Raw genomic sequence first — 27,958 nt, forward strand, 5'->3', positions numbered from 1 at the left:
ACCTAACCTAACCTATATATATAGGTAAGGTTAGGTTAGGTATCCAAAAAAAGCTAGGTTAGGTTAGGTAGACGAAAAAACATTAATTCATGAAAACTTGGCTTATTAGGCAAATCGGGCCTTGCATAGTAGGCTGAGAAGTGCGTTCTGGCTATTAGGTACGACATATATATATTTATATATATATATATATATATATATATATATATATATATATATATATATATATATATATATTATATAATGGTTCTTCCAGCAGGGTGGAAGCTGGAAACTCAAGACGAGTCACAGATGTTAGGAAGTTTTCGTTTAGCGCGAGAGTAGTAGAAAAATGGAATGAACTTAAGGAGCAGGTTGTGGAAGCAAGCTCTACCCAATTTTAAAACTGGATATGATAGTGAAACAGGACCGGAGTCCTTGCTGTAAACAGCAGATGGCTAGAAAGGTGGGATCCACGAGTCAATGCTCGATCCTGTAGGCACAAATAGGCGAGTACACACTATATATTATTACATATATATTATATATGTGCCTGTGTGTGTACATGTATATATATGAGAAATTTTGTATTCATCCTTACCTTTTACCAAAGGTAAAGCTAAACCAGTGACTATTTTGGCCTGTACCAGATCATTAAGTTTCAAAATAACAGTAATTTGAAACCAAATTGTCCAAAGATGACTTGGGTCAACCAATATGACTGGATCCCTCCTCTTTATTTGTGTACCATGAACCAATTTTTAATTATCTGCAGTGATTGTGTTCATGACTCACAGGACACACTATAGACAAATTGTTTATATGGCTGAATGACTAATTGTATTGAATCAGTCATGTTAGCTCTGAACTATGCAGTTTTAAAAGTATTTATTGAAAGGAAAATGATTTTTTAATGTAATTACAGTACCCTAGGTGTATGAAATATTGTTATAAGCCAATAAATATTTGAAGTATTGTAGTCAAGTACAGTATATTTTATAATGTTGCAGGTTTAATATCTTATACTTTTCATTTTAAAATAATTAACAATTAGGCTTACAACTTTTGACAAATAATTCATTGGTTAGGACTGGAAGAATAAAAACATAGGAAATAATGTGGAACAGATTAATAATGTGAAATGCAACCATTTGCTAAACAAATTTTAACATCCAAATTGATCACATTACCACAAAACATTTTCCAAATTAACAGTGACATTGTCAACAGTGTATCCAACCGAGATGGAAGCACCCTGGTGTAATAAACTAACACTTATGAATGTCTACAGAACAAATATTGAAACAACTTCACTATCAGCTTCATTCCCGTAACACAATTGTCCCACTGACTATGCCTGAAAGGGTTGGCAGGCACACAGTTTAACATGTCCAATTATGATTACTTACACCTGCAGTGTGTTTCAGGAGTTCTTCTACGCCCATGAGCCCGGCATGAGGCCAGGCCCGACTTATAGGCCAGCAAAAACAGCTTATAAAATCACATTTATTATTTTTTTTACAAAACCCCCTACAAGTCAATGAATAAACTGTCCAAAAGTCACTTAAAGTAAGAATGCTTAGTGAAAAAAATATGTACATATATATATACATACACTGCATTTATATTAGTAATAATGAAAACTTTTAAATAGAAAATTTGTGATAATGAAATTACCCTTGTGGGTTTCACCACAAGCAATCACCGAAGACAATCTATATCACAAACTCTGGACATCATACTATTCTACAATTTGCTGATGTGTTGGACTTCACAATTTGCTCTCCTTGTCCAGTAAAGCATGAACCTTGGCACGCAAACCCTGCAATAGAAGAAAAGAAATTAAGACTTTTGAAAGTAGATTGGATATACAGTAATTTTTTTTAATAAATTTTAAATAAAAGTATAAATAGCTCATTTGCAAGTCTCGGAGCTAGATCTGGTCCTCCATGGACACTAATAGGAAAATACAATCTAAGACTATCAACATAACCCATGGGTAAAAATCTCCTTCACAGAAAATATAATTACAAATAAAATTAACCACTAACTTTTATTTAAAACTTACCAGAGCAATTTTTGCCATGGCTGCACTACTCAGGGGATTAAAGACTGACTTTTCATCCTTTTTCTCCTCCTTCACTTCTTCGTCACTTCCTGCCACATCAAGACTATCACCATTTCCGGGTTTCTCTTCTGCAATGGGAGCAAGGCGAGCAGTAACAGGACTTGCAGGTACTGGCGGTAAGGGAGGCGTGGATGGAAGTGATATGCATTCTTCAGCAATTCTGTTGAACGATGAACTGGGAGAAGAATATATGCAGGGTTAATTGCTAATAGGTCTAAAAATGTATGCAGTCAAGCTATATATTATGTAATTATCAAAATATTTTATGATCTTTAACCTTCATTTTATTATATTTACTTATTTATATCATGCATCATCTTAAGAGTCATGTCCCCTTTTGAAAGGGTGTTTGTACCCATAAACCTACACGTCTAAAAGTAAAAGCCTTGTTACAAGGGAATTCCTATTTCATGAAAGATAGGCCTCTTGTGTTCTCTTGACATTTCACATGCCTACATGTGCATTTTTGAGGGAACAACTGGAACTCTCCAAAGAATTTTACACGTTAGTTTGATTATCACATGTGATGATGATCTAAGTGATCATCATCATTTGCTTACACTAAAAGATTAAGTGGCAAGGAATCACTTCAGACAAATGCCATATGATTTGAACCTTAATGACATGTTTTCATTCACCAAGCTTGTTGTTCATTACCTAAACCAAACACTGCTTGGCTTCATGATAATATTTGTCAACTAAAAACTAAGCAATGTTCCACAACGACTAAATTTAAGAAAGGCAGAATTCTTACCCAAGATGAGAGAGGTCAGAAGGGCCAACACTGACCACACTTGAAGCCCGGGATTCTCTCTTGCTGTGGACTGGAGACTCTCTTAAGAAAGAAATGAGCAAAAGTTGAGGCAATTATCCTATTGTATTAATAAAGGCTAACTAAATTTTAAATTAATATACTTTCTTCAACTCAAGAGTGAAACATTGACCAGACAATTATTTAATCTTAAGAGCCTATTCATCGAGTGACTAAGGCTTGATGTGACTGATGCAGCTCTTAGATAAAAAAATAATATAAATTTGCTGTACGTTTTGGAAATTAACAAAGTTTTTACCCTACTTTTAAACCATTCTGAAAATTGTAATATATAGAAATTAAAACGTTTTGTATAAGATTTATAACAATTTGTTTAAATAAATTTTATCCAACACTGAAAATGAACCACAGAATTTTGTTATAATTATATTTAGTGAGTTTTCTCACAACAACCACTTAAATTTTTTAGTTATTTTAAAATGTGTTCTCTCAACCCTTACACTGTTCAAATCACCAAATGCAATTTTTCTAAATTTGATTTGTTACATATTTTCAGTCATGAACACCTCAATGTAATCCATACTTTTAAATAGATGTGCCATTAAGCGTTTAAAAGGCAAAATTAAATATACATTTCACTAATATAGCTCGAGATGGCTCCTCAACAAAACTTACAAATTTTTTTTGTATAAAATCATAAGATTAAGCTACAGCACTTACATTACTTGTACTTCATTATCTGATGGCGTTGTGGAACTAGAGGAGGAGGAGGAAGGACCAGAGGAATCTGACGATGAGGATGAAACACTCCGTCTACGCGACTTTTTGCTCCTTCTGTCCCCTCGTTCATGACGAGTACTGTGCTTGCGGCGCTTCTTCTTGTGAGATGACCGGCTGTATAGGGAATTAATATTTAGATTAATGCGTATCTAACATATTTAGGCACTAAATTTGTCTTTTGTTATACACACAAACAAATATTTAAAACACCAAAACCATTTACTAAGGAGAGATAATTATTAGGATAAAACAATAGCCCATTATGACTAAATAGTACTTGGAAAGGATACTCGGATAAAGATTTGGAATAAGACCAAGGAATTTTATCATCCTTTTGTCTAATATATACAATACTACTATATTTGCTTATACTGTACTTTCAAGATAGACTGCAAAATAGATTAAGTCAGTCATCAAAATTGTCTTCATACACACCTGTGAGTTTTGGGAGACCTAGAGCGAGAGCGACGTTTCTTGTGCCTACGTGACCTTGACCTCGATCTCTTCCGCTTCTTTTTATCTCGCCGACTACTGGGAGAGCGACTTTCTGACCGTCCGTGACGCTGCTTCTTACGACTTCGTGTTCTAAACAGGAAAAAATATATACTTAAAATCTGCTTTGATTATTTAACAAGCCACAAATAAATCCTGCATTAACCATTTAGCTGTTGTCCCTTCTGCTTCTTAGGTATTAATAGAGCTAAAAAATGTTAATACTGTAATTTAATTTTTTATATTTTTATACAGAAAATTACGCATTCTTTCCAATGTCGTTAAAACTAAAAATTAGGTTATCACCAAAAAGTGTTAAGCCAGTAATTTTTCACCATTTGTTATGTTTGTAATATGAAATAGTGCTTTTCCATATACTGTACATGAAAAATCAATATACAAAGTAAACTATTAACATTTGATTTATCCATTAAAAGTGCAGTTATTGTTGATTCCCAGAGTAATGAGGTTACCACCATACGTTAATTTTAATTTCTAGTTGTTATTGCCCAATTTCTGATACGAAAGTAAATATGGTTATACATCTATATAAACAAAAGTTAACAAAACCACAGAGAAATTTTGCCATCTTTTTTAATTGCTTATTACCGATGAGGTAATCATGTATCACAGTCATGCAATTGTCAAATTACAACTTGGCATTTCCTATCAGTGTTTTATATATTTCTGGACAATATTGCTGACAGAATAGTATCAAAAGAGTGGGTTGCAAGACACTTCCATTGAGGTGTGCTAGGAACAGATTTGTGTGCAATATAGTTGATCACATTAAGTATGCTTCTAACACTGCACTTTCCAATCATTTTAAGAATATTATATGTTGTATATGTTGCTGGAAAATTGAGGGAGCATTAAGGAGTGCAATTATTTTTCAAACTAAAGTGAAGTTTTGAAAGTCTCTGGCACATCATCCTATTTTTACCACATATTTTTACAACATAGAACACATAGAGGTGTCTAGAGACGAAGTGGAAAAAATGCTCAAGGAGCTCGGTAAGAACAAAGCTGCTGGCCCAGATGGCGTTTCACCATGGGTTCTGAGAGAATGTGCATCTGAGCTCAGCATTCCACTTCACCTGATCTTTCAGGCATCCCTGTGTACAGGAATCGTAGCAGACGGGTGGAAACAGGCTAACATAGTTCCAATCTACAAAAGTGGCAGCAGGGAAGACCCCCTCAATTATAGACCTGTATCATTGACAAGTGTAATAGTGAAAGTATTGGAAAAACTAATCAAAACTAAATGGGTAGAACACCTAGAGAGAAATGATATAATATCAGACAGACAGTATGGTTTTCGATCTGGAAGATCCTGTGTATCGAATTTACTCAGTTTCTATGATCGAGCCACAGAGATATTACAGGAAAGAGATGGTTGGGTTGACTGCATCTATCTGGACCTAAAAAAGGCTTTCGACAGAGTTCCACATAAGAGGTTGTTCTGGAAACTGGAAAATATTGGAGGGGTGACAGGTAAGCTTCTATCATGGATGAAAAATTTTCTGACTGATAGAAAAATGAGGGCAGTAATCAGAGGCAATGTATCAGAATGGAGAAATGTCACAAGTGGAGTACCACAGGGTTCAGTTCTTGCACCAGTGATGTTTATTGTGTACATAAATGATCTACCAGTTGGTATACAGAATTATATGAACATGTTTGCTGATGATGCTAAGATAATAGGAAGGATAAGAAATTTAGATGACTGTCATGCCCTTCAAAAAGACCTGGACAAAATAAGTATATGGAGCACCACTTGGCAAATGGAATTTAATGTTAATAAATGTCATGTTATGGAATGTGGAATAGGAGAACATAGACCCCACACAACCTATATATTATGTGAGAAATCTTTAAAGAATTCTGATAAAGAAAGAGATCTAGGAGTGGTTCTAGATAGAAAACTATCACCTGAGGACCACATAAAGAATATTGTGCAAGGAGCCTATGCTATGCTTTCTAACTTCAGAATTGCATTTAAATACATGGATGGCGATATACTAAAGAAATTGTTCATGACTTTTGTTAGGCCAAAGCTAGAATATGCAGCTGTTGTGTGGTGCCCATATCTTAAGAAGCACATCAACAAACTGGAAAAGGTGCAAAGACATGCTACTAAGTGGCTCCCAGAACTGAAGGGCAAGAGCTACGAGGAGAGGTTAGAAGCATTAAATATGCCAAAACTAGAAGACAGAAGAAAAAGAGGTGATATGATCACTACATACAAAATAGTAACAGGAATTGACAAAATCGACAGGGAAGACTTCCTGAGACCTGGAACTTCAAGAACAAGAGGTCATAGATTTAAACTAGCTAAACACAGATGCCGAAGAAATATAAGAAAATTCACCTTCGCAAATAGAGTGGTAGACGGTTGGAACAAGTTAAGTGAGAAGGTGGTGGAGGCCAAGACCGTCAGTAGTTTCAAAGCGTTATATGACAAAGAGTGCTGGGAAGACGGGACACCACGAGCGTAGCTCTCATCCTGTAACTACACTTAGGTAATTACATAAATAAACCTTTTATTTTTTGTACACATTTTCTCAGTTTACGAAAACATAACCACTGCAAAAAGCAAAGGGCCACCACCCTTCATTCACCGAAGTCAGATACGTTTACATGGCATTACCTGGACCATATCTGAATTACATTAAATTAATACTCATAATTAAGACTTTAAAAAAATAGATTTCTTACTTTTCCCGGTGAGGCACTTCTATTGGCCGGGACTTGCTTCTCCTACTTTCCAAACTTTGACTTCTACACCCATCCTCGCTTGTCCCTGTGAACAGATAGATACATGAATCTTCTGCTGGTAATTAATTATAGTCACACATTAGTCTAAAGATGCAGTTTTCATTCACCACTTTTTATTTTTGCCCAATTGCCCATACAAGTAGCACACTGATATTCACACACTTGAAGCAGAAAAGAATTTGATATAATTATTTACTTTTTTTTTGTAAACCAATCATCCACATAAATGGTGTTCTCAAGAGACCAATCAGTACAATATGAATAATTATTTTAGACTAAACACAAAAGAAACATAACCAACAGATCTATCTAAGATAATCTTAACTACAAAAAAAATACTACTAGTACCTGGTCTTTTGAGAAATTAACGCCTTGTATCCTATATTGAAAAACTGACATTCATTCTATCGGACTGAGGATTTACTTACCTGAACTTACCCGGTCTGGTAAGAACACACGGTGGCGACCCAAAGGACCTGAACACTGACATAATAAAAGGAAGAAATGTGTAGGAATGGGAGGTTGTGGGGGATCTAGGTTCAGCAGCACATTACCCCTTCACTACCATCAGTCACTATCATGGTTGCCCGCAATTCTTGTTGTCATCGAATTATGTCACTGAAGATGCAAGGAATCAAGCTGGATTCTCATCCAAGTCCTAAGCACCACATTAAAAGATCCAAGATCTTAACCCCTCGTAATAACTATAGCACTGAGCAGCTAATTATTCTGCACAGGCTACCGGAAGAATAAATGTAGTTCTCTGTTGGCGATTCGTACCTACACCTGCACGGCTGCCCACGGTGAAATATCAACAGCAGAGAGCCACTGCAACACATCTGCAACAAGTCAAAAAGACCATAGATAACTGCAGCATATGAGGGACACTTAGCCCCATGAAATGTCTACCTGCAGCAAGTCCCCTCTCAAAACAACGACTAAACATATTTACACACATTGGACTAAGGTTACTCGTTTGTGAGGTAACATTTGCTGCAGACAAACTTTAAAAAATTCAAAATCTTTAAGTCTTAAAACTGTTGAAAATGCTTTTCAGCAAGATCAGACTGAAAGTGATTAAGTAAGAGATGAAACCTTCTTGAACGCTGACTGTCACTTTGGATATACAAATGAGGAATCTCTTCCATGTTCAAGAAGCTTTCTCATTCTTTCTCTTGCTGAGTATTAAGTGACCCTAGAGGCACACCACAGCCCTGAGGAGGAGAATGTAGCATAACATATTACAGGTATACATACCCGACAAAACAGTTGCCTCTTTCACGTTTGCAGTTTTAGACCGCTCTACTAACTCAGTACCAACTGGAGGCTCTGGAATGGAGGCCCTAAAAGAGAGAACAAAAATAAGATTTATAGTCATTATTTTGCACAATAATGAAGTCTTCGAAATGAAGACTTCTGCCATTCAGAAATTAATGCTCCACAGTAAACATGGATAAAAATGGCATACATATTAGCTTAAGCATTGTGTCAAGGAATATACGAGTTTATGAGCAAACTATTTCTAGTTATTTATCATAAACAAATACTGTATGGATCGGTTCACAAACTACTGATCTTAGTGCTGTGAAAAGAGAAATGGCTTGCATCATTTTTTCGTCATATAATCTGCAAAGTGATGAGAAAATACATTCAGCCTGAATGATCACGAGCGATAGGGCAGTTTGTTGATGTGATCCAATTAGACCCCTGATGAGTTCAGTTCACAATACCCTGCTTGTGCATTTCTAGAATTTTGTCGTCATCACTAATGAATGGTTAAGGGGAGGAATTTTCAGAAATTCAGGTCTGATACAACCTTTAGCGTCACCACACAAAATATGAATAATTACGAATGACACTTATCAACCACTTATGTGCTTAATGTACACGAAGTAATTCTCCCAAAATCAGTGTTATTTAATACTTAATGTAAATTTGTATTAGCATTTCTCTTTGAATTTACAAAGTGCCAAAAATAATCTAAGTGTTGAATACATTTCATATATTAGAATTTAGACAAGAAATTCCCAAAACATCGGGTAAAGTTGACAGTCTTTGACTACTTACGAATCATTATTGCTTTAAGAGGAACAACCAAAGTTTCATTAGTACACAGTATCTGTTTTCTTTGGAAGAGCCCCATGTTATGATTTAAATACTTTATTAAAACAAAAATTCATCCTTAGGCAAAACTTCCACAGCAGCAGCATGCAGTTTTTGTATCCACCAGTTTTTTGGTTAACCATCTAGTACACAAGATAAATACATAAATACATCATTTATAAACAATTCCTGGGTACAAATTAAAATTAAGTAAACTGTAATGGCTTGCACAGAGGCAAGACTATTTCTGCTATTTTTTTAATATAAAATTATATACTGAACATTTTGATGCAATAAAATGCAGGTTGATTATATTTAAAAATAATAAGCTGAAATATGTAATGCTATCAAAACTAACTGTACTATCAAACAGTTACAAAGAAAAAAATGTAAACGTTCATTCCCTGTCTTCCATTATGTTTCATTTGATTAACCAATAAGAGGAAGAGATGGAGAAGCAAAAAAGGATTTGAAAGAGAAGTAGGGATGATTACAATACCAAGGTAAATGATAAACATAGAATTGTATTGCAATTAAAAAAAGTACATATTTACCAATTATTTTTTGCAATGCCAGAGAATGAGTCGAGCATTTCTGTTCCCCTAGAAGGTGAGGGAGACTGAGCAGGTGGCGGTGGTGGAGGGGCTGGTGCCTCTCTCGGGGGCATGGGGATTCCGGGTCCAGGACTGGTCGAGTGAGATCGAGATCGTGATGGGGAAGAGTGTCTAGTGCTTGCAAGTGAAGAGCGTGGCGACTGTGAAGCAGAGTTCAATATCTGAGCAGCCATTTCTGGTGGCAGCTGTGGTCCTGTAAAGAAAAATATAGGTCATAAATCCACAACAATGAAATTGTACAGCTAAGATTTAAGTGAAGGCCCACCTTCACTACACATTATCCTCATCACTATAACCCTTCTACACTATACTGACCATCCTCATCATTAACCCCATCTACACTACACTGATCATTCTAATCACTAACTGCATTCCCCATCTATAAACTTCCCTCTTCTTCACCACCTTCAGGTTAGGACTATACCTACTAACCTATCTGTACCATACAGCCAAGGGGATGTATTTTACCAACAGTATGTTATTTTAGTACCATGTTTCCATACCCCATTTTTAGTCAACTATTGCCCAGAACCCCATTAACCAGGTATCAAGAAGATCCTGAAAAAATAACTGCAGTAATAGTCGTTAAAAAAAAAAAATGTATGTATACATATTTTCAGTTTAACTTAGTTCATAGTAAAGGTAACCATGTTTATATTTCAAAAAGCTAAATATCAAAGAAATATAGCTTTGAAAATACAGTACAATACTGTTCTCTGTAAATGTGACTGGCTGGCCCCCCTCAAGGTACACCTTAATGCAGACGAGGCGTCACAATAACGTGGCTTAAATATGTTGACCAAACCACACACTAAAAAGTGAAGGGACGACGACGTTTCGGTCTGTCCTGGACCATTCTAAAGTCGATTGTGTATGTGTGTGTGTGTATCGTTCTAAAATCATTCTCACACAATTGACTTGAGAATGGTCCAGGATGGACCAAAACGTCGTCGTCCCTTCACTTTCTCGTGCGTGGTTTGGTCTACACCTTAATGCTATACAACCTCAAAATTAAAAAATCCTCACCATAAACAGGCTGTACAGGCACTTCCTCTTCTCCATTTTTCTTCAGGCGGGAAAGGAACATGGCTGCTTTCTTCCTCCTTTCTTGCTGTTTTCTCTCGGGATGAGACACGCGGGGTGAGCTGCGAGAGGGCCCAGGTGATATGCTGTGAGATTTATCATGATGCAACCCAATGCTGCTGTCTCTAGAGCGTTCGTCGTCATGAAGTTTTTCACTGCGAGTGTGTTCTTCTGCATCAGCTTCATTACCCATCTCTTGTGCTATGGACAAAAAATTCAAGCCTTTTAAAAAACAAATTACAAATAATGTGTGTACATTTTAATAACTTACTTTCTATCAATACACTCACCACTAATTTTAATGCAACACACACCTAAGCCAATATATATAAACACATCTAGTCAATTTTCCAGGTGGCAAAATTCTGAATGACCTGCAGAAAATGGGATCTGTGATGTGGAACAAATTAGTCATTCATAGACCTTGTGGATTTAAAAAAAACATTTTATCTCCTTTCAAAATATATATCACTAAGCTAAAGATCATATATATTAATCATTTCCACTTACATTGATATCACTGCTTGCACAATCAACTATTTCACCTTTCCTTGGGATCAAAACTGCTAAATTCAAGTTGTAGTACTACTACTATGATCCAAATTAAGTGGTAGAAACAGGTGCAACCCCTCCAAGATGCTTTCAGCGCCTTTGTATTCTTTAGCAATTTCTTATGACATGAAAGTATGGAAGAGAAATGATCCCTTGTACATAGGTCAACAAAAAAATTGTACTATGTAATAAAATTATAAAATTAACAAGACATCAAATCATCAGCAACCCCAATTTAGAACCCATGACAACCAGTTGCATGGAACTGCACTTAAAATCACAATAACCCCAAGGAGGTCACCAATTCCGAAAATAGGACTGTCGGAAAATTTTGGACAAAGAAGTAGAAGGCTGCCAATTTGGCTGAACATATTAGACACCAATGACTTCTACAGTCTACCCCAACTAGCAAAATAACAGGGATGCAAGAACACAACCTTAACATTTAAAATTACCATTTGCTCCCTTCAACATCTAACAATTCATAATGGTTGAAAAATCATAGAAACATTAAATCATTCACATTAAAAAAAATTTTGTATAACCAATCACTTTCCAAAAGTAAATACTGAATATCGGTACTCTTTATTGAGACCGATACAAAATGGATAATTTGTTAGCATTTAGCTATGCTTAGTTATTAGTTAAATTTCTGCCGCTGACATTTCTATTTTAGCTCTTATACAGTACTGAAAACTGGTGTTGCAACTTGTATAGCAGATTATTTATATTCCATGTATGTTATAGTGGTATGTTGTATGAAAAGCTGAAAGCTACTTGACTGTGCACTTCTCTTTTACCCAAATCATTTGGCAAGTGTTGAATATAATATTTTGTTCTATATAACCTTCAACACAATGCAGTTACTTAATTTGCTCAAGACCAAGTCAATATATTTATCTAAACTTACACAAGGTCAGTCACATTTGAGGATATTGCTTAATTCTACATTATTGATAAAAATGAACAAATACTCACCAGATCCTGTGCAGTATCTTGCAGCTCGTCACTATGCAGTTCCTTGTCTTGGCTATGTAAAATCCACTAAATATCTCCCTCAACACGAGGGTGTATTGTACGTCATATCACTATAATCACTAAAGGACGTAGTGAAGCAATTAAAAACCGATTGTTAAAGCAGGGCAAAGGTGTGACACCTGAATCCTTTCAAAGACGTGCCCACTGGCTAACAATAAAAATGACTCAAAAGTCCTCCCCCATCTTGCAAATATGGCACCACTACCTAACATGTTTGCACGTATATGTCTGCCCACTGTCTTATCACATGTCTAATTTTTGTTAAATAACATTTTTTATAATTACAAGGTAAAAAATTGAGCCTATGATGCAGCGTTTCCTTATCTTCAACTCTTGTGCTCTTGTCGACTTTCGATCTGCAGTTATAAAATTGAAATCATGGTCTCATTCTTCTTCATTTAATCTCAGGATAATTCTGCAAAACCTTATTTTATTCAATCATTAGTAAGCCCCTTTTTGGCCATCTCTTTTTTACAATTATTTTTACACCATAGTAATTTGTCTCGTCGTCTAAAAACCATTGTTCTCGAATATACTGCATATTTGCTCACAGTAAACCCAACTACCAGGTGCAACTGCCTCTGCTTTCAAACACACACAAGCAGACTACTACATGAATTATTACTGTAGAATAAAACAGCTTATGTTTAATTTGCATGCTTTTTTGTCGAGGTTCAAGATAAAATACTCTGAAGTTTCACTACAATAAAACTGGCGATCCTCACAAAGTTTCTACACAATTCTTATTAATCGATTCATACATCCAATATAAAAACCAGAGAATTCAAGGTAGCATTTTCATGATGATTTCCCTTAGCAGACTGTCAATACTACGACCTCACTAGTAAAGTTCAAACCAATTTTTATTTAAATAAAGAGGGATAGGCAGTGATAATACTATGCAATTTATGCAAATGCAGCACGGAGACTTCAAGTGGCAAGCACTAGCAGTAACTATTGGTTTTCTTTGTTCAAATTCAACTTTCAATGAAATCCTGCAAGATGTATATAATTCACGAGAGATTCCAACTAAATATATATCCTCCCCACCTCCCACTTTTGTCTCGGATGTATATTTATATCTAGTTTTGCATCATGAAACAGTGTCAACCCTTACACTGATCCAATCGTGCTCAAATTACTATGCAATTGATCCTTATGGGGTTTTTCCAATACTTCCACCCCCCCCCCCTCTACAATGTGTACCTAAATGTAGGTCTTAAATAACTTGTAAATAAATAACTTAGGGGTTGAGATATTGGTGATGACCGAGAAGTGAATGTGAACTATAGTAGCTATGGTGCTCGAGAGGTGAATTGTGTGATTGATAAAAAAAACATTGAAGAACCATAGTTGAAAGTAGCTTGTGAAAGAAGAGTCCTACTTAGCACAAACAAGGTAAGAAGGCTGCATTAAGAAATAGACATGTCGACTTGTAAACAAGACCGATTCTCAAGTTCATTTCACATAAACAAAAAACAACAGTGTCAAGTAAATGGATAATTTGAGAAGAATGTGGTCCTCACTTGGAGAAGTCAATAAATTGCGAGACCAAGAAGAGCATAGCGAGATGGTTTTGGCATTTACAATGAAGGGATGACAAAGTAGTGATGAATTGCCTACATGCCTATAAGTGGAGGTAGTGAGGAAAGCCAGATGATCAGACAACATGAAGCAGGGAGCATGGACAGACAACACACAAGATATGGTAATACTTTTTTTTTCTGGCATGGAGTGAAATTGTGTATGAAAATTGTATATGACAATTCACAAGAGGCACTGTATACCTTGTCTTATAAAGTGGTGGGGTAATGCTGCAGATGAATGCTGTAGTAAAGAGGAATTTGTTTCAGACTTATTGTGGATGATGACTGGAGTAATAATTTAAATAATTTATTAAACACAGCATCTATAGCTGCTGCCTCCTATATTACAGTATTCACCTTTTTTCCTCTGGGAAAATGCCTCCTCACCCCAGGAATGTAGGAAACAGGATAACAATAACGTGTATGTGTAATTGCATCATTGAGGCCCGATTCACAACCTTTATACCATTGAGGAAACCCATAAAATATTTTTCTTTATACCGAAGAACCCTCATCTTATAAATACATACCTAATAGAATTTATTTTTATATTAATTTTTTTTTCTGTTTGCTAAATACATTACTCACGGCATGTTCAATATATGCTCTCATACACAGTTTAATTCATAAATTATTGTTGGGGACAGAAAGCCTGTGTGTATACATACATATAACTTATCAAGGTACACACTCCCAGATCGAACTACCGACTTTGTTTATCTCTGAACGACAACATTGTGCAAGTTATATTGTACTGTAGAACCTGGGATTTCAACAAGTCCAAAGGACATCTGGAGGCTCCTACTGAATCCTACAGTGTTCTGTGGACTCCGAATCCCAAGCTGTATAACTTATACCATGTAGTGGTCCAGAGGTATGGCGAGAGGCTTTGGAATACCCAGGTAGAGGATTCGAATCTCCTCATTACCCATTTATTTTCTCATCGACATATCACAATGTATTTCCTCATCATACCGACTTTCACTAGGATGTAACCCCACAATAGTTACCCAATTTCTAGGTATTGTATTTGTTTTATGTCATGTGAACAAAGGCATTAGGTGAAAGGAAATGTACCCAACCACTTGTCCCACCCAGATATCAAACCAAGAAACCCCTCTCCCCCATTGCGAGTCAAGAACGAAACAACTATGCTAAGTGTATATTTCTAGTTATTGAAGCATTTTGTAAGGAACCATATCCAATGGTAATTGGCAGTCAAAGAAGATGAAATCTACTTCCCTTGCCATAGAACGCTTAAGTTTACCTTAACTCCCTCTAAATTCATATGTATTAAATTTTAGACCTTTTTTCAAATGCTCTACCATTCACTCCATAATGATATTTTCTAGTATTGTACTTATTATGGAATGCACGTTAAGAGACTGGTCTGCTGGTACGGGCGTGATGGTGGTGTGGCGCTTACCTGGGTGTGTACAAGGAGTGAGATCAAACTAACTCCTGCCACTTGAACCTGATACATTTACTCTTTCCAATGTTCCATACTGTTCTGCTTGCTCTTGAAGCTGTGAATTGTGATGGTTTCCACCACCAATGTCATCAATTCCAATTTCACCTCTCTCACTTCATAAATGAACTTTCCCTTACATTTTTCTGGCTCTTGCATTTCCAACCTACACCTGTGACCACTTGTTCTGTTGTCTTTCAAATAGAAAAGCCTATTTTAGATGTGTTTTATGTGAATTGTATTTTGAAACATTTCTGCCAAAAGTTTTTAAAAGCTATACATGTGTTTGATAATTTTGCATATGCTGCTGTCAACATGCAACTCTGAAGATAGCCATTATACCCACTCCAAGGTCATTTTTCTCAATTTCCTATACTTGTCTCCCTCTCAAACTGTACAGTCAGTCCTCTTGGTCTCCTCTTCCCTCCCAAACCTTAACAGCTCTTGCACACTTCACATCCCATCCTGGCTCTCATCAAACACCAAGCATGAATGTACGATACCAAGCATGCATCATACTTGCCTCTCCTCCTACCATCAAATAAACTAACACCCACCTGACCACTTTATTCATTATAACCAAATCCTAAACTCTCAACCCAAAATTTACTGACTTTTGGACACCACAACTTTCCAGGACATTCTTATTCTTTACTCTACTCCCTTAGCAACGACAGTGGTAAGAACATCATTCAGCAGCAAGAGAACACAACATATATCGGAAAATCTTTTGTGGAACAACAGTAGGCTACACTGTATGCCGACAGACTGTTATAGTTTGGCAACAACTATTACCTTATTTCATTAAAGTTTTTTTTTTTATACAAAATACGTACAGCAGTTCCCTGGGAGAAAGATCTAAGTGACCATGACAAGCAACTAATCTTCATTATTATAAGCTTTATCCCCCAACTGCAAGTCCATATTACTTGACTAAATCGGTCAATTTGGTAAAGGCTTTTCTAACAGGCCTAAAGTGGTGGCAACAAATAACTTTCCAAAACCACCTGTACTAGATAAAAGAGAAAGCTAATTTCACTTAGGTGAAGACCAAGTTAACCAGAAGATCAACACCAGTACATACATACATCTCTTGATCAAAAATGTTGTTCTGCACAGAAGAAAATGCATGACTAGTGTCATGGAAGTGCTTGGTGGGAAAAAGATATATTGCATTCTATTTATAGCATAATAAATGTAACTGGCAATGATTATTCTCCATTATACTTCCTATCTTTATGGTAACATTAGGAGTAACAAGTCAACTCAAAATGTAGCATTTAAAAAAATTATATATGCAGTATATACAGTAATCTACATACATACACAATGGTAGACAACAGAGGGTAGTATATACTGTATAAACACTACAATCTTCAAAAACTATGAAAAGAATATGAATACAGAAAACCACAGAAAAAGCCAGGAAAATCACATAAAAATGCAAAAGGATCAGAAAATGACATGCAATGTACAAGCAGTGGAACCTCCACCACAACTAAATAAACGAGTCCACCCAGCCAGCAGCATCACTTCCACAGAACAGGTGGAAATGACCACCACAAAATATACCAGTAGCCCCCCTCCTCCTCCTCCATATTAGGCATACACCAATCAAATTCTACACATTGAGCAGAAACTAAATAGCCCCAAGAGATTTGCACAGCAGTGGATGTACACAAACGCAGATGGAAGAGAAAAAGAAGCAAAACTACCAAGATGCCATAATGACAGCCACATATTGCAATAATGACTAAACTTAAAAGTCTAAAGAGAATGCAGTTTTCCCTTGAATATATAACAAGGTAGATGTTGTACAAAGGAAGGAACAGAAGGGGAAACTTTAGCCCTACTGCAACAGAAATTCTGACTTTTGAGGGGAAAAAAATACAGGAGATAATTAACTTAAATGTACTACCAAAATACTGGGAATGGCAAGTAGAGAAAAATAATGGTTGGGATCATGACAATTCATTCTCCATTCCCCACCCTCCCAAACTAAATACACACTATACAGTATGTGTGTTAGACCCCACCGAGTTTGCAGCACATGCATAAATTGACAGTGGCGAAAAAAAAGCCTCTGATAAACATCACTAAAGACCCAGAGCTCACAGAATTAAGTAACACTAGCGGTAAGCAGATTTAGGAGTCACGACAATACCGACACACATTGACAAATTAGATAGAAACCATCTAGTCCAGATGAATAGTAGCCTTAAGGACACAGATGGAAACTACAAATTAATGACCAAGATTCTAATACAGTACCCCTTCATTGTACATGACAGGGAGCATGTCAAATGTGCACCAGGAAGAGGTGGTTGAAGCCAATTAAAAACAAAGTAGGCATGACAAGCAACAACACGCTACACCTGTAAAAAATATATATAATAGATATATCTATTATATATATAATACTGCATATATAATCTTCAAATTGTATAAATATTCCATCTAAAACTACTACAAATCTGAGAGGCAGAGTATTATTGTGTTAAAGAGTACAGTACGGTTAAATAGAAAATGAAAATTTAGCTAATTTATGAAACATTTCCGTTTAACGGTTTGTGAAGCTTCCAATTACAATGATGAACTTTGATATACTTATAATGTATTTAAATATCACAAATCATAAGAAAAACTTTAGATAAAAAAACTTGCCACTTATTCTTTTAATTGGAAATTCAGTTGGACATTCTTAAAATGGTCAAAACCTTTTATAAAAATCCTAACAATATATATATTTAATATAACCAAACCAATAGAAATTAATAGTACAATAATAAAATAAATAGGAGCTAGTAACTTACCATATTTAAAGATGTCATAAACATCCTCATTATCACCGGATGCATCTGTCGACTCTTCCGTCTTTTCCATCATCTTTTCACGCTCTTCCTTTTCTCTGCGCTCTCTTTCTTCCCGATCACGTCTCTCTCTCTCTTCCTTCTCTTTTACTTTTCTTTTCCTCCTCCTCTCTTCTCTTTCTATTCTTCTTCGTTCTCTTTCATCTTCGTCCAGATCTTCATCATCTGACGAGGAAGATTCCACGGGGAAAGTGGAATGACGATCAAGGTTAACTTCTTGCTCCCGAGATTTAATTGAAAAGCTAATGGTAGAGGGCTGCTTGCTGTTAACACGTTTTTCCTTTTTGTTGTTGCTACTGCTGCTGCTAGCACCATTGTTGCCGCCACTGTTCAATCCAACACTGCCACACCCTACTACTGCACTGCCGGTGCTGCCACCAGCACCGTTTTCTCCTCCAATTCCTCCTTCATTGCTACCCAGTGATGGGTATTTGTCAGGGTGTACACTATGCTAAAAATAAAGAAATTAACATTTAGAGCACAAGTTCAAGTCTCCTTCTGTAACTCAACACAGTATGCCCATGTAACTATACAATATTTAATAGGGCAAGTTGTTTTATGTAGAAAGCATAAATATACAATACAGATGCAGACGATATACAAGAGTTCATTTATTTATATATACAAGTTCTTACGTTCTTGTACAGCCACTAGTACGCGTAGCACTTCAGGCAAGTCCTTAATCCCTATTCCCTGGAATACGACCCCACGAAAAATCGTTTAACAACCAAGTACCCATTTTACTGTTGAGTTAAACAGAGGCTACAGTTAAGGATTTGCGCCCAGTAAATCCTCCCCGGCCAGGATACGAACCCAGGACAAAGTGCTCGTGAAGTGCCAGGTGAGCGTCTTAACCACTACACCACGGGGACTGTATAATTATAAAATGCATCTTAAATGCCAACAAATACAGAAGAGATAATGAATACAATTTGGATTAAGACAGCCAGCCAATATTCTTACCTCTCCACCCTCCTTGAAGATATCTCCATACACTTCATTGTATAAGCGAATCTTGCAGCGGTAGTATGGAAAGTACTCGTGATCTTTTTTAAGGAAGCTGAATCTGGGATCATCTACAAAAATAATATCAAGATTAATTAACAATAATGAAAGATCGTACAACAAAACCAATAAATCGCTCGAAACTAAAAATATATTATAAAACCATTACCAGTAAAAATTATATGCAAGGTTATGTAAATCCTTGTATAAATGCTTATCTAATTGTAAAATATAAAAACATTTCAGAAATTATTTTGGATGCCCAAAACCGTTTTGTAGCATTCAAAGATAATGCTGTTGTTTATGTAGCATTATCTATGGATATCTAATGTCTTATCTATAATGATACCAGTATTATCCATAGATAATGCAGTAGTAGAAGTGTACTCTATACATCTCCCCATTAATTCTATATTAAATTCTCAGATTCCTGAAGAAACATGAATGAAGAGTGCCAAGTAAACATGAAATACTAACAAGTACATTTATATTCAGAACATCACTAGAGATCTCCAGACTTTAAAAGCAACAAGCAAGGTAATGAAGGCAACCTTCTAATAATGGAAACTTTTGCATATAAAACAGGTCTCAATAAGCCAAAGTGGATCCAGATTAATGAATCTTCAAAAACTTGGATTGGACTAAAATATTAAATTATACAGTTTTGTTCAAGAAATGTTTTCAAGGGTTGTACTATACTATAAATTTAGTGTAAATGAAATTAAATGTCCTTTCTGGAATTGCACAAGCAGCAACTAGTCTTGCATTCAAATACAGTACCATGCATTTTTTTTTAACTCTTACCTCGACTGCGCACCATGGCCTCGAAATCATCGCCATTCTTTATGATATAACTTGCCATCTTATCAATAACCATCTGGACATCTGGTGGAGGCCACTTTATATTGCTATATTCACTAGTGCTTTCAGCATTACTATTTGAATTGTCTGGTTTACCATCCAATTCATCATCAGAATCATATCCTTTGGTTCTATTGAAAGAAGGATAGTCAACTAGACTTGTAACCTTGGGCGATCCAACTGGTGTGATATCTGAAATAGTTTTCTTTTTCTCCTGAACGTGTGGGTCAAGGGTATCAGTTGCTGCAACAGGTGTGGATACAGGCGTGGAGGCTGCAGGAGGAACAACGGCAACAATTGGAGAAGCAGGTGCAGGAGAGTCTATTCTCTCCACTACAGCTGAATTTTTTTGCTTCTCCTTTATTTTATGAATTAACTTCGAATATGCACAATCTGCAGATGGTTTGTGAACAGGGATGGGGGTCCCTGGAGCAAGGTCTGGCTTAATGCCTGCAGAAAGACTCGGATGCAGGTACTGACCCCCATTTCCATCGCTGTCCCTTCTACTCTTCACACGTTCAACTTCATCAGCAGGACGAAACCTATAACAAAAATAAAAACAAAAATATTACGCAAGAGATGGATTAAAATTCTGGAAGAATATGGTCCCAAGGATAACAACGTGATACCAGGCTATAAAACAAGTAAAAAAAATCTGACTTTTTATATAATTAAACAAAAGGCACACTTTTTCCCATATAATGTACACTAAACCCCCCTCTTTTCCCCCCTACAATTTTTTTTTACTGTAAATAAAAATCAAATTAATGAGAAATAGTGCAAGTACTGTATACTATACTGTACATAAAAAATGTTTAGGCAACTCTACATAGCCATAATTATTCCAAATTCATATAATAAATTCAAGGAATAATATTTTTTTTTTAAACGAAAAGTAATATTTACTTACATTGATCTTTCTCGGTATTGCATTCTCAGTGCACTTACTTTTCTTCCTCAAAATTTACCTTTATAACACCCATAACCATGAGTTTCCAAAGGGGCCAAGATATTATAACATTTAGATCTACCGCACAAGGCAACAAACCCCTCGTTTTGTTGTCAGATATCTGGACAAACATTAATCCCTTTCCTTCTAGTGTGGTTACTGCCGTACATTCATCACCTGGGTAATGCAGTCATCACCTGGCTTTTATACTAATGATATAAATATGGTTGTAATACAGTGACAAGTTCAGCCAACACTATTGTATTACGACAGTCCAAGTGACCCTCCTCACCTGCCATTATCCCAATGTGAAACACCAACTACCTGTATGTACTCGGATGAGTCATTTTGCATTTTTCTTACTCTTAAAATGAAACTATTTATTTTTCCTCAGAGGCACCTTTGACACCTATTTTTCCTCAGAGCCACACTTTAGGAGTTAAATGATAAAGAAACTTTTTCAAACATTTGGTAAGCTCGCTCATCACAATATAGCATCACTATACAGTACTTCGTGAAACAAATGTGACCGTTTATAACAGTCAAAGGGTTAATCTTCTATTGCATATGAATACTGAATAAGGTGTGGAAATAATAAACATGCTTACCTGCCATTCTTGATCATTGCCACCATGTGCTTATAATAAGCATTAAGGGGGTTGTCAAAGGATAAGAAGCTGAACATAGGGTTGCCAGCCTGCTTGGTCTTTATAACTATTTCCATCTGACCGCCCTGAGCAACGATGAACTTGGAAGTCTTCACAATAATCTTGTTTTGCTTCACCGTTTCAGGCTGCGGGGAAAAAAGTTTTGTTGTCAATGACATTAACTGCAAAAAAATGTAAAGGATCTATTATGTCATGTGATCCAAAGTTTTAAATTTAACACACTGCAGATATTAATTTTGAAAAGGCAACAGGACCCAAGATATACCAAATATACAACTTTAGACCAATTGTACTTTATCCTTGTTAATTCTTTGCCATCCATCCATTCATTCATCCACCATTCTTCATACATGACCAAAACAAAAACCTCTCTCAATCCAGGATACAAATGAAATTAAGTTTTAAATATGGTCATTCTTCTCATGAAATCCACATCATATTAGAATTCATAAATGCCATTTTTTTATCAGCCCTGAACCTCTGCTTCCCAAATAGTTTTAGAATAGCACACAATACAACATGTCAAAATATAGATCAGTCATTCCTTCCTAGTGTATCTTAATATTGTAGTGAAAATACAAATACAGAAAAATAGAAAACTTAAGGATTTGGAAGAGTTATTGAAACTATGTTATATTACGGGACAGTATCCCCAGTCCCAATGCGTGGCATCTCTGAATACAAAGGTTACTACAAATATTCAAAATGGTGAAAGCAGTATTTCAGAGGACTGATCGAGATGGAATGGAATATGGTTGATAGGGTCGATGGGATGTACAGTAGTTGCCGTTATATGGACATCAGTGGGTAACTTCAAGCAACAGCCTGTTGGACCAAGTTATCACAAATTGAACATGGCCCCTGGCCGGGCTTGGGGAGTAAAAGAACTATAAGAACCCTTTCCAGGTAGTGGTTATGGGTGGAGTAGCTGTTGTTAGGACAGGTCTGTAGTAGAGTGGTTGGGTTGGGTGTGGTTGAATGAGATGGGCACTGGTAGACTGTGAATTTTAGTTGTGGGTGGGGTTGGTTGGACCTAAACATCATTGACCTTACTCCCAATTTAACCTCTATATAAGCACTAAATGTGAATCTCAGGTTTTATAAAGGCCTTATAGGTAAAACATTATAATGCGAGATGACTCGTCTTTGCATTTCTCTACATTGTTGTTAGCATTTTGTGCTCTTTAGCATCAAGTATAAACGTGACAAATTTGAGTACACCAAGTACAAATAGATAAGAAGCAGGACTCAAAATGACTTCATAGTCACAAGTAGAAATCTAAACCTAAGAAATGTATAAATGTTTGAAAAAATATAAAAAAGATACTAATATTCATATCAAGCAGCATTAGTATTAAAGCTCATGTGCTTTCCTTCAAATTTGTCTGGCTTTAGATTTAGAGACTTCACTTTGACTATGCAGTCCAGTTTCGGGTACCATATTACAGGATCTATGCAAATTCTGATTTTTAATTAAGGAAGATGGGAAAAATTTGTAATATTTTGTATTAAAACTAATCACTCAAAATATGCAAGGATACTAAGAGAAGGAAAGCAAATAATTGAAACATACTTAAAGAACAGCCATTATAACAAAAAAAACTGAAGTTGACGACTTACCACAATCATTCCTTGAGGAACATTAAGTTCAGGAGGAGGCACAAATGTGTCTTCATCGGCATCTGGAAAATATCCTGTATTTTGCTCTTCTTGATCATTATTTTGATTGTTATCATTCTCAAGCTGTGGTTCAACTCCATGTTCATCTGTTACAGCAGTAGCTTCAGTCGCCAGCACTTGACCATCGTAGTTGAAACCTACTTGACTGTATGCATAAACATCTGAACCAAGTTCTGCCATCAATCGCTTGGCTTCTTCATCTGAGAAAGCATCATAAAATTTAATATGTAAATAGAAATTTAAATGAAACTAATGAAAAAATCTAGGGGAATGGAAACAGAAATGCTTTATAGCAAATATTACAATATAACCAAACGATGAGTCACAATAATTTGGCTAAAGATATGACCAAACCACACACCAGAAGATGGAGAAATGACAACATTTGGGTCCATCTTGGACCATTGTCAAGTTGTATGTGATACGACTTGATAATGGTCCAGGACAGACCGAAACGTCGTCGTTTCTCCATCTTGTGTGTGGTTTGGTCACTATATAACCAACATCAAGGCTTTAATTTCTTTCAACTCCTATAAAGTTGGTATATATAATATCTTAGATGCAACAGAGGTGGAGGCGATGAGTCACAATAACGTGGCTAAAGTATGTTGACCAGACCACACACTAGAAGGTGAAGGGACGACGACGTTTCGGTCCGTCCTGGACCATTCTTAAGTCGATCGTCATCGACTTGAGAATGGTCCAGGATGGACCGAAATGTCGTTGTCCCTTCACCTTCTAGTGTGTGGTCTGGTCAACAGAGGTGGACATAACATGGTTAACAGTATTAACAAAACTAAATATATAATTGTAAACCTTGCGTAAAAATAATATTCGTAATATTATTACTGTACTATGTACCTGGGAACACCCAGCGCATAGGTTCAAACCTTCATCAAGACTCCTGTGGACTTGTTCATCGATATACAGTACATCACATTAATGGGATTTCTGTGTATTCATAATATTCATTTAATTACCGAAATCGGGAAATAAATTATACAACAAATTTTTTAATAATGAAGTGCATCAATTAATCTGTTAATTTTTTTACGAGTTGAAAAAACTATTCATACTGTGTATCAATCATATGTTATATTGTATGTTCAGATACATTTACTCTCCAGTGTTCCATATTCTTATTTTATAGACAACCAGAATTTTCAAAAGCCATGGTAAATTTTAGTTAGTTGTAAAAATACAAATTTTAGCCAACTCTACATTCTGCCCTAGTTGATTTAATGCAGACATTCTACATAATATAATAATTCAAACCATTTATTGGTTTAATATGGTTACCATTTTTTTTCGAAGCCATCACTTTGACTACATTTATAAAAAAAAAATAATACAATTTTATAGACTGTATGAAATAAAATACACTTGGTTAAAACAATAAAAATATTCAATTACTAATAAGAAAACTTTTCCCAAGTTTACCTGGTAAACTTAGGTTTTCGTCAATCTAAACTGAACAATATTGTACAGCAGACTCATTCGCTTAGATCTGGAGATTAAATTATTATTTTAAGCCATGGAGTGTGCATTTAATATAAGCAAGCTCAAGTAACGATGTAATAAAAAAAAGACAGACACAGATGCTGTACTCGCGTCAGTATGCATCTACCTTTACCAAAATTTCTTTTTAATATGATGTCATTCTATTGTTTATTTTTTATTACATTTCTAGCCTTTTTTTTTCCCCCTCTCTGGGTAGTCTGTTCTATTCTAATTGCTTATGCCTACTAAGTATAGCAAATGGATATTAGTCCCTTTGAACATTTGCTTTGACTTTTGCCTTTGACAGCTACAGAAGAATACTTGAAGATTGCCAATTCCCTCTCTCGATCTGTGACAATTTGTGACAGCTCTAGATAACCTTGAAGACATCTCCCCCAAGCTGTTCGAGGCAAATCAAAGCAAAATTTAAGGGAAATAATAGTCACTTCCTATAATTTAGAGGCATAAGCAATTAGAAAATAATACTTACTACTCAAGGGCTAAAATTGTGTTTTAGTGTTGATAATTATCCAATTTCTTTATTTATAATAAAATACTGTAGTACTGTATTTATATGGCAATAGTCACATATGACATCTGCATACCTATTTTATTGTGTGGTACAGCACAAGTACCTCGTTTGTATATTGTTGATAATCGCTCTATTTGCACATTGTAAATAAACTAACAAATGGGTGTAATGGGTTGCGAGGTATAAGAAAGAAGGTAGGTCTATAGTAATCGGCAAGGCCGGTAGGTTATGAGTGAGGCAACAGTCACTTGGGACAGACGAGGGGTAACCTCCCCGTCAACTGTCACTCTCAAGTCACATTCAAGATTTATCACAATCTTGTCAACATATCTTCTCAACAAAAGTGAAGTCTAGGTAAAAGATTTGATCTAACTTTACATCAAAGAGGAAACCTGTTGTCATACAAATTACAAAGAAACTTGAGCTAATTCTGTGAACCTTAAGACTATTCAAAAGATGCAATCTGGGAATGATACAAGCAGCAGCAAGGATTGAGCCAAAAATCTGATACAAGGATGACACTTATGAAAATAGTTGGGTCTTTACATGAAAAAATTAACAAATGCATTACATTTATTTTACTGAAGAACAAACATGCCATTGGGCATATCAAGGCAGCAGGCAAGAGGCATCTGCTGGCATTACAATAATGCCACAATCAAGTAGCAAGCAATTTTTTCAGCATGAACAAAGCTCTTAAATTCTTTTATAATGTTATTTTCTGACAAAACTAATTTAGGAATAGTTGTAGTTCATATTAATTACATATAGTTCCTCCTAAAGTTAAAGAAACTAATGCCTTTTAAACCCATTATAAATTGCTTATACTTTTACTCAAGGAATACTTCTTACACTTTTGGAACCATTAATGGTATTAATACGTAGTTGTAATATGATCACTCACCTTGGTAAGCTTGGTACTGAAACTCATCATGATAGAGCGCAAAATAGCGCTCATAATCACACCTTTCTTCTTCTGCTCGTTCTTCATCCGTCATATCCTCCAATCTGTCTCCGTCACCGCTCGACTCTACTTCACTCAGGTCACAAACAGCACCACGCACATCATATCTGTATCAAGGTATAACCGCCAGGAAGTTAAAGGCTTACAAAAATTTCCATACACTTCTCCAAAGTCTAGTATATATTGCCAAGTGTATTGTAATAGTGAAAAAACTACTGTACATAAACTGATAAACCCAATGAACATTCAATTTATATAGTCTACCAGTTCTGATATTTATTTATTATTTATACACAAGAAGGTACAGTGGGTTTGTGAGGATACATAGCATGGGATTTACAATCGTGTAAAGCCACTAGTACACACAGCGTTTCGGGCAGACGAAACGTTTCTGCCCGAAACGTTTCGGGCAAATATGTTTCATAAACATATTCATTATATCTAGCCAGGTGCAAAATGGCTGTAAGCCACGTAGTCTCACCAGCCAACAGTGTACACAGGACCAGCCGCTGGCACTCCTGACCCCTGGGCACAGTGCCACTGGACCAGCCGCTGGCACTCCTGGCCCCTGGGCACGGTACCACACACTCCTCCAGGAGGCTTATGACAAAACTCCTTCAACTCTTGACACATTTCCTTCCCAAAACTTTTCTAACAACTAAACCTTCAAGACAAGCTTATGTACAGCACTGTCAGCACCCCAAGCACCTTTTGATGTGCCCGAAGGTCTTTTTTTCTGGTCAATAAAGGAAAAAATAGCCCAAAACGCACACACACACACAGTTGCCCCTACACAAGTGACGGAGGCTCAGGCTCACCTGTCAACCATCAGTTCGCTGTTGCCCATCCACGGAATAAGATGCTTCCCCTTATCCAGGAACAACGCCTTCTCATTGTCACGAAATAGTTTGCAGGAATAGCCGAAGACGAGGAGCTCCTCGTGGCCGTTACTGGCGGCTTTGTCCCGGCCTTCCCACACGGTCCTCCCGAGCTCGGCCGCCATGTTGTGAGTCCCCCGCCTCCAGGGTTGCCAGATCCTAATTGCTGAAAGTAGCGAGCTGACCGTCTAAAAGTAGCGAATTTGTAATAAAAGTAGCCCAATTTTTTTTAGTCACATTCAAATTCAAAATTAGGAAATGTAGATGTTTATCTCTCAGAATGTTTGGTAATATGTTTATTGTTTGTGATGTGTTTATATGTATGTATTAACACGATGTACTGAACGGGGTGAGAATAGCTTGAGCTACCTCATCCCTTTGTGAGTATTTTACCTCAATAAACTTATTTCAATTTCAATTCAAAATTCAAATGTTTATTCAGGTAAAGTACATACATACAAGGTGTGATACAAATATTGATGAATTTATAGATAGAGCTAGTACATACAATGCCTAAAGCCACTATTACGCAAAGCGTTTCGGGCAGGAAAACGCCGAAGAGTAAAACTTAATACTAATTGAGATTAAAGTATAAAATGTGTTCAGAAAATATAAAAATAAAAAAAAGGGGGAACATGGCAGAAAAAAAACAAAAATACAATTTGGTCGACAAACAGC

The 27,958-nt window shown here is 36.1% G+C and overlaps 1 protein-coding gene across 1 annotated transcript; it reads right to left on the minus strand.

The window, feature by feature from the left end:
* Positions 1-1,093: 1,093 nt before the first annotated feature.
* su(w[a]) (suppressor of white-apricot) lies at positions 1,094-27,429 on the minus strand. The gene is made up of 16 exons (XM_045759418.2): positions 27,221-27,429; positions 26,343-26,509; positions 23,347-23,606; positions 21,667-21,851; positions 20,053-20,651; positions 19,207-19,319; positions 18,187-18,694; positions 10,673-10,930; positions 9,587-9,839; positions 8,187-8,272; positions 6,870-6,954; positions 4,095-4,244; positions 3,600-3,773; positions 2,862-2,942; positions 2,048-2,282; positions 1,094-1,801 (listed from the first exon to the last, which is right to left on the minus strand). Exons 1-16 carry the CDS (start codon positions 27,403-27,405, stop codon positions 1,751-1,753), a joined length of 3,390 nt encoding a protein of 1,129 aa, XP_045615374.1. The 5' UTR covers positions 27,406-27,429; the 3' UTR covers positions 1,094-1,750.
* Positions 27,430-27,958: the final 529 nt, after the last annotated feature.

The sequence above is a fragment of the Procambarus clarkii genome, chromosome 86 (assembly GCF_040958095.1).
Source record: "Procambarus clarkii isolate CNS0578487 chromosome 86, FALCON_Pclarkii_2.0, whole genome shotgun sequence".
Classification (NCBI taxonomy): domain Eukaryota; kingdom Metazoa; phylum Arthropoda; class Malacostraca; order Decapoda; family Cambaridae; genus Procambarus; species Procambarus clarkii.